The sequence below is a fragment of the Hippopotamus amphibius genome, chromosome 1 (assembly GCF_030028045.1).
Source record: "Hippopotamus amphibius kiboko isolate mHipAmp2 chromosome 1, mHipAmp2.hap2, whole genome shotgun sequence".
In the NCBI taxonomy this organism is placed as follows: Eukaryota; Metazoa; Chordata; class Mammalia; order Artiodactyla; family Hippopotamidae; genus Hippopotamus; species Hippopotamus amphibius.
The window spans coordinates 21,263,687-21,276,700 of NC_080186.1; the positions used below are offsets into that span (position 1 = coordinate 21,263,687).

Genomic DNA, 13,014 nt, shown 5'->3' on the forward strand with positions numbered 1-13,014 from the left:
AGGGACGGACGCCTCACAACATTTTGAGGCCGACTCATCCATCTTCCTGACTGGAAGGAAGATCATCCTTGAATGGAACTGAAACCTGTGTCCCTGCTCTGCCCTCTTGAGTTTTTCCCAATGACTGGAAGAGGGCTGCAAGTCAGGAAAGGGTTAAAATGATTTTATTTTTTAAATGTGGACAGAGGTGCAGAGATGGTTAGCAATGGGGAAGGGTAGCTGCGGGTCTGGAAGCTATACAGCAAAGATAAGGGTGCTGGCGGCCAGGGTGCCCTAGTGAAACATCATGTCAACCCTGTGGCAAGGGTTGCCCATGCTGTGGCCTGAGGTCCAGTCGATGGCAAAGTTACGGGCGGTGGCGTCAGACATTGGGTAGCGCCCATTCGGACTGGACTGATAGCAGGATCCGTACCACGAGGCACCGTGGACAGTCACCGAGCAGTTGCTCCTGCTTGTATCATGGTCAGTGTCATAGATGGTAAAGGGCTTCCTGCTGTGGAAGCTCAGGGAGTTCCCTGGCAGGAAGGGGATGGGAGGAACCTATGGGCCGGCACCGTGCCTGGCACCTTTGAAGAGATGCCTCAGAGGAACTGTGAGGTAGATGTTTTCAGGCCCCATAAGAAAACATCATTGCCAAGGAGCCAGGGTGTTTGCCCAAGGTCACTTGGCTAGTCACAGCGGCACTGGGACTTGAGCTCAGGACTGTAGCTCCAAAGCCACTGGCTCCTCCCCCGCCTTGTCCCCTCCCAGAATCCTCAGCTTCCCTCTTGTTCCTTTATATCCTCCCAGCTCCCATCTGCAGCCTGAGCAAGTGTGCCAGGGAGGGTTGGGAGGGGCTTCTCAGATGTCTGGGCAGGAAAGGGGGCTCCCCTGAGGCAGCTCCTCATAACCACTTCCCTCTTTCAAATCTCTCATCCACAGTCGGTGTTCCTCTAAAAAAAACCTTCCCTGGTTCCTCTTCCAAAGCAGATAATGCTTATACTCAACAGAGCCTCAGATAGCTCCCACACCCTCCTTCCCTGCCTCCTTACCCATTTTACAGGGGAGGAAACTGAGGCTCTGACCCAGAAGCGACTTGCCCAAGGTCACATAGTTAGTAAGTGAGAGAGCTAGATTTAAACTCAGGATTGTTTGCCTCCAGAGCCCAGCTTCTTCACTCCTGCTCCACCCTGTCTCACGACTGCCATTTTTCAGGTGAGGAAACCGAGGCCCACAGAGGGGAAAGAGTTGTCCTGGGTCGTTCATGGAGGCCACGGGAGCCCTGGGAAAGAATTCAGCTTCCCTCACCTTCTTTGCCTACTCCAGGGCCTCCCCCATAGGCTCGCTCACCTGCAGTGCCCTCTGAGAACTTGCCCAGCGCCATCTGGTAGTGATCTGCCTCCCCAAGGAGGTGGAAGGCCCCATAGTGAGCAAAGGTGCGGTTGCCTTTAAGATCCTCCAGCTCCACCCGTAGCTCCCAGGTACCTGGAAGGGGGCGGGGGGGAGGCAGAGATGGAGGAACCCTCAGATCCCAGGTGAGAAGTCAGAATGCCAGGGAAATGCCCCTCAGATCCCCTGGACACTATCCTGGAGAGTAGGTTGGTGCAAATTCTCATTTCCCAGCCAGAATTCAGACTCCTGGCTCCCCAAACCTGCTTTGTAGGAGGACCAAGAACAGAAGAAATCCACAGAACCATCCTGTCACCCCTGGAACACCTAGGGAGGCAGAGAAAGGCTGAGCATGGGATGAGGAGAAGCAGGGGCAGAGGTGGCTGAGAGTAGATGCACTGTGAGGGGTGGATGGAAAGGAGCCCCCTCATTGGATTAGGGGCTTGTTGATAAAGTGTGAGTCCAACTAAGCCTTGCCTATGAATATACTGATCAACTCTACACACCCTTATTAACTTTTTAAAAATAAATTTATTTATTTATTTATTGGCTCGTTGGGTCTTCATTGCTGCACACGGGCTTTCTCTAGCTGTGGCAAGTGGGGGCTACTCTTCATTGTGGTGTGTGGGCCCCTCATTGCAGTGGCTTCTCCTGTTGCTGTGCACAGGCTCTAGGTGCGGGGGCTTCAGTACTTGTGGCACATGGGTTCAACTGTTGTGGCTCACAGGCTCTAGAGCACAGACTCAGTAGTTGCGGTACATGGGTTTAGTGGCTCCACGGCATGTGGGACCTTCCTGGACCAGGGATCGAACCCATGTCCCCTGCATTTGCAGGCAGATTCTTAACCACTGCGCCACCAGGGAAGCCCCACCCTTATTAACTTTTACTGGCTCTCAACTTCACACTGCAGCCTCGAAAGCCCCGGGGGGGGACTACAATGATAGAAACATTGTTCCTGCCCTCAGGAGATAGTTCAGTTGGGTCTCAGATTCAAAATAACCTGCTTCTATTTACAATAACCAGGTCATGGAAGCAACCTAAATGTCCATCAACAGAGGAATGGATAAAGAAGATGTGGTGCATATATACAATGGAATATTACTCAGCTGTAAAAAGGAATGAAACTGGGACATTTGTAGAGACATGGATGGACCTAGAGACTGTCATACAGAGGGAAGTAAGTCAGAAAGAGAAAAACAAATATCGTATAGTAATGCATATATGTGGAATATAGAAAAATGGCACCAATCAACAAGTTTGCAAGGCAGAAATAGAGACACAGATGTAGAGAACAAACATATGGATACCAACTGGGAAAGCCGGGGGTGGGGGTTGGGGTGGGATGAATTGGGAGATTGGAATTGCCATATATACATTACCAATAAGAAAACAAATATCAAATGGTACACTTAAAAAAATAAGCTGCTTTAATTTACTGCGATAAGAACCAAGATATTAGAGCAAAGAGATCACCTCCAGAGGTCCACCCAGCCTTCCCCTGACGCTCCCTCCCAACCCCACTTTCCTCTTCAAGCCAAGCAGTCCCCAGGCTCTGTAGAGTTTCTCTCCTAAATATCTTTCAGTCTAAGAGCCTGTACTTCCATTGCTGCCCACTGCCCATCCTCTTCTCCTGCCCAGACCCCTGCAGTAGTCCTAACCTGTGTCCCTACCTGCACTCTGTTCCCCACTCAATGCATCTGCCACAGTGTAGCCTTTCTTCTTTCTAAAACTTCTTACCTACTCCCTCCCTGGTTAAAACTCTTCCATGGCTTCCCACTGCTCTCCACACTCCTCAGTCAGTCATTCAGTGCCCTCAGTCCATGCTTGACCCACACCAGCAGACCTCAGTCAACCACTCTACCTGCTCTCAGCTCATTCATATGGTCCCCCCATGCCCTCTTGTATTCTCCTGCCTCCCTCCATTTGTCTTTCCCTCTATCTGAATGCCCTTCAGAACCTCATCTCTCTTGAGAACTTCTACACAGCCTTCAAGGCGTTTTCAAATGGCATCTCCTCTGTGAAGCCTTCTCAGACTTCTTCAGGCTCTCTGGGAGCTCAGTAATCAATTGTTGGTGAATCACGCTAAGGGATACCTTGGCTCCGGTGGGCTCTGGCTCCCCCTAGGGGCCAAGGGGAAGAAGTGCTCACTGGGCCAGACTGTCGAGTCCCTTCTCCCTGACACTCGCTCACCAGCCAGCTGCCCTCTGCGTCTCCATGTCACAAAATAGTGGGAGGGCTCGGCCCTCAGGTGGGCACAGATGGTACCAGCCGCTCAAGGTGGCACCCCAGCTCAGCAGCTCCTGGCAGCTCCTGGGGCCTGGGGAAGGGTAGATGGACTGAGAGGGGGTCCCAAGTTATTCCCCAACCCCCACCCCACAGGCAATGGAACAGGCCAAGTGTGGGACTCCATTAGCCCTCTCGATTCTTCTGAACCTCTGAAGAGGAGTTCTGGGGTGGGCTGGGCCACACCTGGTGGTCCACCAGCACCTAGGACCGTCTGATTCCAAGTGCTTGGCTCCTGTGAAGGCAGCCTCACCCTCCTGGCTTCAGACAGGTTCGCTGAATCTCCTGCCCAGGGAAAGATGAGTGTTGGCTGTGAGGTCTGAGTACCTCCAAGGGAATGTCCATGAACCACCAGAAGGGAGGGTGCCCAGGCCCTTCTAATTCTCCCCACTCCTTCCACCCCCTCTATAGGAGAGAAATCACAGCCACTTCCTGAGCAACAGCCAGGCAGAGGCATCCCCCCTCTAGTCCAGGGACAAAGCAAAGAAAGAAGAGGAGACTTCTGGCCCCACACACTCACCAGGTTCACCCTTGGGGCCCATCTTGCCTGGTGGACCAGGTTGCTGTGAAATCCCAGAGGCAGAGATACCTTACGTCCTGCCCCATGTCAGGGGCCAAAAAGCAAGGAGAGATTTGGAGCCAGAAATCAAATCCCAGCTACAGCATTTCCTGGCTCTGTGAATGTGGGCAAACTACTTATCCTCTCTGAGCCTCAATTTCTCCTTCAGCAAAATGGAGCTAGTACCACCTATCTCATAGGGTCAATCTTAGGATGCTGGGCGTCCAGTCTGGAGCCTGGCATGCAGTATGTTCCTTGCCCCGTTGTCATAGCCTCTCAGCACAGACTGTAACTGCTCCATCCCCAGCCTCCCCAGCCCATCCCAGGTCCCTGCCTGCTCCACAGCATCTCCCACCTTGAGGGCCTGGCGCTCCCTTCTCCCCAGGACTTCCTGGGGCTCCAGGACAATGGGCCAGGAGGACAACTTTGCTGGCTTCCAGTTGCCTGGGTTCTGCAGGGAGACATGGAGCCAGGTGGGCCCAGGATAGGCATGGAGAGAGTGGGTATTTCTCTTCCAGACCCCTCTTCACTTCTCTTTTCATCCCCCAGATTCTAGCTGTCAGGACACTTGTCTCCAGGAACTGGCAAGGTTTTCACTCTTTGCATCTGTTTGCATACATTTTTGTGCAGAGCCCAGATTATCAAACTCCCACCCTGCTCCTTGAGGCTAGTGAGCCTGGGTGGGAGAAGGATACCTAGGGAGGGAATGAGAGTATGTAGGTACAGAGGGTTCCCTAGGCACCCTGGGCAGCTGGGGCATCCTGGGTTCTCAGACAGGCAGTCTCCCCAAACAAGAGGAGCAAAAGGGAGAGTGGGGTCCACAGTGGGCCCATCTTGGTGGGGCCCCTGAGGGAGGATGCCAGTTTATAATGGGCCACACTGGTGGGAAGACATGAAATAAGACATCCTCCCCTTGTCCCTCCCCAGGGATATCCCACCCAGGCTGGAACCAGCAGAGGTGGGGACATTTCCTCCCCCAGCCCCAGCGAGAATGGGCACTATCCCTGCCTGATCCAACCGGAATGGAGTCCAGCTTCTGATCCTAGCCTCCAGGGCTCTGAAGCCATCTCTTCAGACTTATGGATTCACATAGGGTTTTTCTACCTTTTTTTTTTAATTATTATGTTTGGCTGCATTTGGGTCTTCTGTGTTTGGGAGTTCTCTAGTTGCGGCAAGCGAGGTCTACTCTTCCTTTTAGTGTGCAGGCTTCTCAGTGCGGTGGCTTCTCTTGCTGCGGAGGACAGGCTCTAGGTGCGCAGGCTTCTACCTCTGAAACTCAGTTCAGTCTTTGCCTGCCATCTGGAAGCCTCCTTCTCATCTCTCCCTGCAAAGCTCTGCCTGTCCATGCCATCTCCACTAAGAAGCCTTCTCTGATCCTTGTCACCAGTATCAGGAATGACTGCTGCTACCATCTGTTGGGCACCTACTGCACCCTATGAGTCGTGCTGGGTGCAGTTTTTATATCGCCTCCCATCCTTACATAGCCCCACTTATGGTGGTTGTTATTGGCCCTGGGTTATAGATTGGTACATAGCAGGTGCTCAATTAACATTGGTTAAATGAATGAATAAATAAGGAGAAACAGGCCCAGAGACAGGACATGATTTGTTGTCTCTGGTATTTATATGCCATAGATTTTGCCCAAGCCCCCCCCCCCACCCTTAGCAGGGTAACTTCACACCCACCCTCAAATTCACTGAGGAGCTCCTTGCAGTGCCTAGAAAACATCTGCTAATATAGAGCATCAAACAGATAGACCATACTGGGCAGGCATGGAGGCTGGGAGGCCAGTGAAGAGGAAGCAGCCGTGGTCCTGATGTGAGTAGTGAGATCTGACCTGGAGAGGGACCTCCAGTGATAGGGGAGGAGAGAAAAATTTCTTTCCTTCCTTCCTTCCTTCCTTCCTTCATCAAACCCTCCCTGAAGGCCTCCTCTATACGAGGCCCAGTACTTGTGGGGGTGGGGAAAGCTGAAATTCAAGAGGTGTAGGGAAGGTGGAGGCCAAGTGTGCCAGACAGGATGGAGAGACGGATGCTGAGACCCTGCAATTCCAGGTCTAGGAATCTGGCCTTCCCACTTTCCCCTGCAGGTGTGCCAAGATCTGCAGACAAGCCCTTTTACCATGATACTGTTTATGATAACGTGGAATTGACCCAGCTGGACACTGATAGGAGGCAGGCAGATAAATCATCCCCATCTGGGTACGTCATAGGGCACATCCCATCTATAACGAAAGTGGCAAAGTTGCAGAACAATATGTAAAGTGAGCTCCCACTCTATTTTAAAAACGCTAAACGCGTGTAGGTATGTATGTTGTGAATTCATAGAAAAAGGGCTGACACATGCTGTTAAGCACAGTTATTTCTGGGGAGTGGGACCAGGGGGAGAGTGATTCTCGATCTTTATATAAACTTCTGTGTAATGCTTTTGTTCCTTACAGGTATTTACTACTTTTGTTTTTGGCTGCATGGCTTATGGGGTCCTCGTTCCCCAAACAGGGATCAACCCTGTGCCCCAGCAGGGGAAGTGCAGACCCCAAGCACTGCACCGCCAAGGAATTCCCAGCCTTTACTAATTCTGAAAAAGAAAACATCCAATAGAGAAATTTCCTTAACTGGGTGGCAAGCCAGAAGGATGTGGGGGCGCTTCTCCCCTCGGCCTAGGAGAGAATGGGCATCATCCCAGCCAGGATTAAGTGCTGGGTGGAGAAGCGGGGGTGGGGGGTGGTGACCCAGGCAGGAGAAACCACGTGTGTGGAGGCTACAAGAAGAGACAGCAAGGCAGGCTGGGTAATAGGAGGTAGAGGGGCGGGGGGAGGCTGATGTCTGAAAGGAGGGGGACATTGATGGAAGTGAGTGTGGAGGGAGGGGGACAAGGACGTGGACTGTGTTTGGCATTGTCTGTGGTGGTGTGATGTGTAGGCAGGCGAGCTCTCTGTGAGGCTGAGGAGTAGCTGGAACTCCCTGTGGAGCCCAAGATCCTTAAAGCCCTTCCAGCTGCAGCCGGAGACCCTGCAAGGAGGCTAGGCCTGGTGGAGGAAGAGGTGCAGGTGGCTGACTGCAGGCTGAACAGTTGGAAGGGTGGATGGGTGCCCTGGAATGAAGTAGACGGAGCACATGCACCTTCTCAGAACCTTCCCCACATCCCACTGAGATGAAACTGCTGTTACCCAACTTTACAGATGAGGAAACTGAGGCCCAGAGCTGTTCAATTAACTTGCTCCAGTTCACACAGAGCAGTCGGGCTCCACAGGCTGAACTTTCACCCATGACTGTCCATTGCCTCTCAGCCTCCTACAACGATCACGGGATTAAATCAGATACTGATGTCAGACTCTCAGCCTCATGCCTGGTTTCCAGCAAGTGCCTCATTGGTGGGAGATGTAATTAGTCAGGGAAGACTTCTGGGCCCAGGGATGGGGGGTGAAGGGAGGTGGTGAGCATGGGTGGGGCTTTCCAGAAGGGCCTGTGTGAGGAAGGTCAGAAGTACAGAAATGGCTTCTGGTGGAGGCAACGGGGGGCGTCTCCACCTCGGCACCAGGGCAGAGACCCAACTTTAGGAGCCAAAAGAGCCTGGAGATGTTTCTGCAGAGGAGTTGTGAAGTTCTGCTCATTCTGGAGTAAAAAAAACCTGGATTCAAGTCCCTGCCCTGCCCCATTCCACTCTGTGATCTTGAACAGGTGTGCTTACTTTTCTGCGTCTCTGTACCCTTATCTGTAAAGCAGTGGAGGAGGGGATTAAACACATACAACAGTTTAAAAAAAATTGGGGGGGGGGGGGGCGCCATGCCACATGGCTTGTGGGATTTGAATTCCCCGACCAGGGATCGAACCCAGGCCCCACCAGTGAAAGGGCCGAGTCCTAACCACTGGACTGCCAGGGAATTCCTGAAAATAAAAATATTTTAAAAGGTGACAGTATCAGTTCAAGGCTGAATTTCCATTAAGGAGAAGGCAGTGGCCGTACCCCCACCCTATCCAATCCACACACAGCCCAAGACATGGGACATAAAGCACAGTGCTGGAAAGAGCTCCTTTATTTGGGTGCAGTGTCCAGGCCAGATTGACGGGAAGAGGCAGGCCTAGACCTAGTACCAGGCAGGGGGCCCGCAGGGATGATGGATGAGACAGGAGGTGGTTGAAGGATGCTCTCATCTGCAGGTACCAGGCCCAGACAGGAGGGGATGTCAGGTATCGGGCACAGAGCCTGCTCGGTGCCCACAGGGGCCAGAATTTGGTGACCAAAGTTTTTCCCACCCCTAGTGCCCACAAGGGGGCCAAGAGGGTAGCCTCTTCATCCTCTTTCCCCTGAGTGTGGAATCCAGGCCTGAAGGGGGTCAGATTCTGCAGAGGCCAGACAGAGAGGGCACTCAGGGCAGTGGCCCCACTTCAGCCAGGCCAAGGACCCCCACCCTCAGAGAGCAGGCAGAGGCCAAAGAGCAAACACTTCAATGGAGGCTGCAGCGATCCGCCCCACTGCACACACGGGGCCACAGCACACAGGGGGCTCAGAGCAGCTTCCCTTCTCGGAGGAAAACCACACCGCACACACGGCCCAGGCTCCTGCCCGCGGCCACAGAGCTGCAGGCCGAAGGCTGCCTGGGCTGTCACCTACTGGTTCTCCTCCCTGCTGGCAGCATGAGGGGACAAAGACAGGTGGGCTCAGCTGGGCTCACAGACACCGGGCCCAGGCTGAGTCCTGCCCCAGCCAACACCCAGCAGAGAGAACCCCAAAACTGGAGGGGGGACAAGGGACGTGGCTCACGTGGGGGAGGTTGGGAGGGACTCACGGCTCCTAAGGCTGCCCCACGGGGAGGACAGTGCACCAGCACAGGGACCTGAGGGGCAAGGGTTGCGGGAGGGGGGCAGTGAGCTGGGACTCGGCTGGCTAGGTACTCACAGTGTCTGGTAGGTGCTGTCCTTGGCCTTGAGGAAGCGCAGGATGAAGAAGGCCACCGCCTGCAGGCTCAGCACCAGCACAATGCCACCGATGAAGCTGGCCCCATCAAAGCCTGGGCTGTGGGCCTCAGGGACCGAGGGGCTCTCTGCAGGGTGGAGGTCACAGCAGGCCACTGTGGACCAGGAGCCCAGCCCCATCCCACTACCTCACACAGGTCATCTGGAGGCCCCAGTCCTCACTATGGGAGCCTTGAACAGCAGGCTCAGAAGTTTGACCCAGATCCTGTGGGCAGTGGGGAAGTGCCTGGTGGGAGGGACAGTGCCCGGCTGGGGAGGGAGGGGCCCTGGCTCTACTGCTGAGTTGCTCTGGGGCTTGACGCCTCACACCCTCTCTGGGCCTCCTGACTGCAGGGCCCAGATGGTGACTGAGCTCCCTGCCAGCCTCCCTCATCCACACGGGCCCAACAGGGTGACGGTAGACCCAGAACTTGGATATCCACAGCCCCTTCAGATCAGAGTCCCTCTCAGCCTTGGGTCTTAGGGTTCGAAGCCCAGATTCAGATGCTGTGGTCTCCTTTCAGGACTCCTAAGTCCTGAGACCCTGGAGTCACCCAACGCCAGAGCCCTCACCTAGAGAGGGAAGGAGCAGAGGAAGAAGTGGAGGCCCACACCCCACCTAATGGATAAATGAAGACTCAACGATGTATGTCAGAGGGAGAAGCCAGGCTCTGAGTGCCAGGCCTGTCCAAAGTCACCCCCCACAGTTAGGGCAGAGCCAGACTCACACAGCATCCGCTGACCCCTTCCCCAGCCCCTCCCACCCACCCCCCGTGGCCCATGGTTGCCAGGACGTCCGCGTGGCTCCCGGCTGTGCCACGTTAGCCATCAACTCCCACCAGGGATTCGATTTCAGGCCGTGGGCCAGGTGCTCAGGGCAGGGCAGGGCAGGGCTGGTGGTGGAAGATCATTCTGGGGCAGTGAAAGGGGCCCAGCTGGGAGCTGGGTCCACCTCCCAGAGGGAGGTGCTTGTGGAGGTGAGGTCTGAGAATATGAAGGGCGAAGGGTGGTCCCAGCTGCAGCTCAGGGAGCCCCAGAGAAGGGCACTGGGGAAAGAGGAGCAGAAGAGGGAAGAAATAAGCTGCACAAGACTGATCCGGGGCTCAAGCCAGAGGGAGCTGAGCCATCAATAATTCAGCCCCTGAGATCACGTTTCTGGCTTTAATTAACCAAGAGCCTCTTCAGCCATCCTTGCCAAGGCTGCTGACCTCCAGGCCCTGAGGGGAAGTGGGAACCAAGGGGTGGGATTCTTGCCTCTGTTCTGCCAGGAACCTACTTTGTGACCCTCTCTGGGCCTGGAGGTTGCAGCAGGTAGTCACTGAGGACATCTCCTTGGCAACCTGAGGCATACACCCTCGGCACCAAGCAGGTCCTGAGGAGGTCATCCTGAGTTCTCAGAACTGGTGTTGGGGAGAAGGGACAGGAACCATCATTTCTTGATCATCTTCTATGCATCAGAAACTGAACTAGGTGCTATGCATGCTCTCATAAAATCCTCACGGCAGGCAACTTTGTGAGGTATAATCCAACCCACTTTACAGATGTGGAAACAGGCTCAGAGTGAGAAATCACAGGGCTGAGGTCGCAGAGCACGTCAGTGCCTGAGCCCAGCTCTGGCTTTCCCTGCCCCTCTAGTTCTCCCATTCCCCCCAGGTAATACCTACCTGTTGTGATTGTCTTCGGTTCATAAGTGGGGTGGTGGTGCACAGCTGAAGAGACAGGGAATCCACAATAAACCAGACCCCCCCCCCCCAATTCCCATCAAGACCCCAGCCCAGGCCCACCGAACACACTTTTAAGCCTTAGTTCACACAGTTCTTTCCACCAGATGTGCCCTCTTTCCATCTCTACCTTTAAGCATCATCTCTGATGCCACCTCCTCCAGGAAGCCCTCCCCCCATTCCCTTCTGAACTTCCAAAGTCCTCACTATGGTTTAAAATAGTAGAGCTAGCTCCCCCATCCTCTCTACATGCTTGTCCTAGATCCTCTGGCTGCACCAATTTACAGAGGAGGAAACAGGCCAGAGAGGGGAAGGAACATCTCAGTGAGCTAAAGGCAGAACTGAAACTGGACCCAGGTGTTCGTGGGCATAGTCTACCCTCTGGGAGAGGCCAGTTCCTTATTGGAGGCAGGCTCTGGCTGGGGACACCTCAGCCCCCTCCCTCTAACCTGACTTAGGCCAGCGGGAGCCCCCTTACCTGAACATGACTCTGAGCGGTTGTAGACAGAGCAACCTTCCTTGACCACCTCAGCTTGGGCCACACAGCGTCCTAGTGGGAGAAGGTGCAGGGAAGAGGTTTAAGGAGCGGGGCCAAGGCCTTGGTGTCCAAAACTGGGGGCACTAAACGTGGGGAGGCCCTGACTCCATACCTGGCTCCTCTGGCCGACACTGCTCCCACACGCAGCCAGAGAGGTTGTGTGCTCTGTTTCCCGCCACGCAATTCTCACAGAGCTTCAGCTGTTTGCAGGCCCCTCGGACAGCTGGCCAGATGCTCATGCGGAGCAGGGCTCCCCGCCCAAAGCCTCGAGCTCCTTTACCTGGGAGTGGGGTGGGTGCAACACTTTGAACCCAAACTACAGCCCCCCTGCCCCACGACTGCGGATCTCACCCCTCTGCACACATACACTCACCTGGATCCCCTAAGCCCCATGGCACACCTGGAGTTTCCATAAACACATGGTTACACATACCTAGAACCTCCCTGACGTTCACCCAGAGCACCTCCCTTTGCATACATTGGGAGCCACGCCCCACCCCATACACCTGGGGCTGCTTCACTTCCATATACCTGAAGCTCCCTCACACCTGGAGCCTACACACACACACACACACACACACAGCTGAGGCCCCTTCTACCCACCGCAGGAGCCCTGCACACATGTGGAAAGTCCCATCCCGCCCCCCAAGCCCGGACTACTACTGGCAGGCGGCTGGGTGAAGGGTGAAGGGCACGCGTTACCAGCCACAGCGAGCTGGGCACACAGGAGGAGGCAGCAGCAGCCGCCACAGAGCGCAGCCCGTAAGGCGCGGGGACCCGGCGCTGCCATGGGCGCAGAGGCGGAGCCTGGGGGTCGGGGTCGGCGGACAGCTGGTGTGACGCGTCCCTTCTGGGCTCGGCTCCGCCGGAGTGTGGGGAGAGAGACCCAGGCAACCTGGGCGAGGCCAGGTGGGCGTGGCCCTGGCGGGGAGGGGCTAGTGACGCAACCAGGCGGGGCGGGGCTTTGTACTCTGGGGCGGGGTCGGATAGGGCGTGGCTAATAGGAGCGGTTCGGTGGGGCGGGGCTTGGGGGTCTGGGGCGGGGCTCCGGCAAAAGGGGGCGGAGTCCAGGACTGGTAGGCGGGCTGGTCCGTGGTTGCCCCCCACCCGCAGTTTCACGAAAACTCTGCTGCATCATTATCCCTATTTCGGAGGTGAGGAAACTGAGGCCAGAAAAAGGGAGTGACTAGTGGGAGGTCACAGAGTTAGTGCAAAATCTGGATTTGAAGCAAAGTCACTTTCCTGACTTTTGGGCTTGTGTCAAGTGCGTCCTCCACACAGGCCCCACCACGGCAAAGATCGGCCCCCAGGCTCTGGCAACCCACCTCGCTTCACCTGTTGCATCCTCCTCCCTTCTGCCCCTCAGCACATGGCCTCTACCTCTGACCCACCACATCCTCTGGCCAAGGCAGCGGTCTCATTGTTACTGGGACAAATGGGCCTTTCCGCAGCCTTCCTCTCTGCCTTTTCTGGTTCTTCTCCCTCTGCAGCCACTTCTCGGGTTCCTTAGAAGACACCTCCTCTTCCTCTTCCCCCCCATCCTCCATTCTCCCCTTTCCCCTCTCCTCTCCTTCTTCCTCTTCTCTACTT

At 55.1% G+C, this 13,014-nt stretch overlaps 2 protein-coding genes across 6 annotated transcripts; both read right to left on the reverse strand.

Annotated features, from left to right (window-relative positions):
• Positions 1-273: 273 nt before the first annotated feature.
• On the reverse strand, positions 274-5,079 carry FCN3 (ficolin 3). Its single transcript, XM_057735515.1, is given in 7 exon segments — positions 274-515; positions 1,330-1,464; positions 1,563-1,695; positions 3,555-3,685; positions 4,172-4,240; positions 4,566-4,661; positions 4,953-5,079. Coding segments are annotated over 7 exon segments (897 nt in total). The 5' UTR covers positions 5,044-5,079.
• Positions 5,080-8,235: 3,156 nt separating this feature from the next.
• On the reverse strand, positions 8,236-12,308 carry CD164L2 (CD164 molecule like 2). Of its 5 annotated transcripts, none has more exons than XM_057746432.1 (6): positions 12,127-12,308; positions 11,537-11,704; positions 11,365-11,436; positions 10,830-10,874; positions 9,110-9,254; positions 8,236-8,553 (listed from the first exon to the last, which is right to left on the reverse strand). In XM_057746432.1, exons 1-6 carry the CDS (start codon positions 12,212-12,214, stop codon positions 8,547-8,549), a joined length of 525 nt encoding a protein of 174 aa, XP_057602415.1. In that variant the 5' UTR covers positions 12,215-12,308; the 3' UTR covers positions 8,236-8,546. The 5 variants fall into 5 exon arrangements, with proteins under 5 accessions (XP_057602415.1, XP_057602406.1, XP_057602399.1 ...); XM_057746423.1 differs by having other exon boundaries at positions 8,236-8,836; XM_057746416.1 differs by having other exon boundaries at positions 8,236-8,839.
• Positions 12,309-13,014: the final 706 nt, after the last annotated feature.

What these genes read in the sequence shown, in the direction of transcription:
- CD164L2 (XM_057746406.1), bottom strand. Translation starts at nt 12,214, where the DNA reads ATGGCAGCGCCGGGTCCCCGCGCCTTACGGGCTGCGCTCTGTGGCGGC. An exon ending in TGCCCAGCTCGCTGTGGCTG is followed by an intron (nt 11,705 to 12,126) that starts GTAACGCGTGCC and finishes CCCCACTCCCAG; the next exon opens with GTAAAGGAGCTCGAGGCTTT. An exon ending in GGCCCAGAGAGGGTCACAAA is followed by an intron (nt 10,212 to 10,441) that starts GTAGGTTCCTGG and finishes CTCTTTCCCCAG; the next exon opens with TGCCCTTCTCTGGGGCTCCC.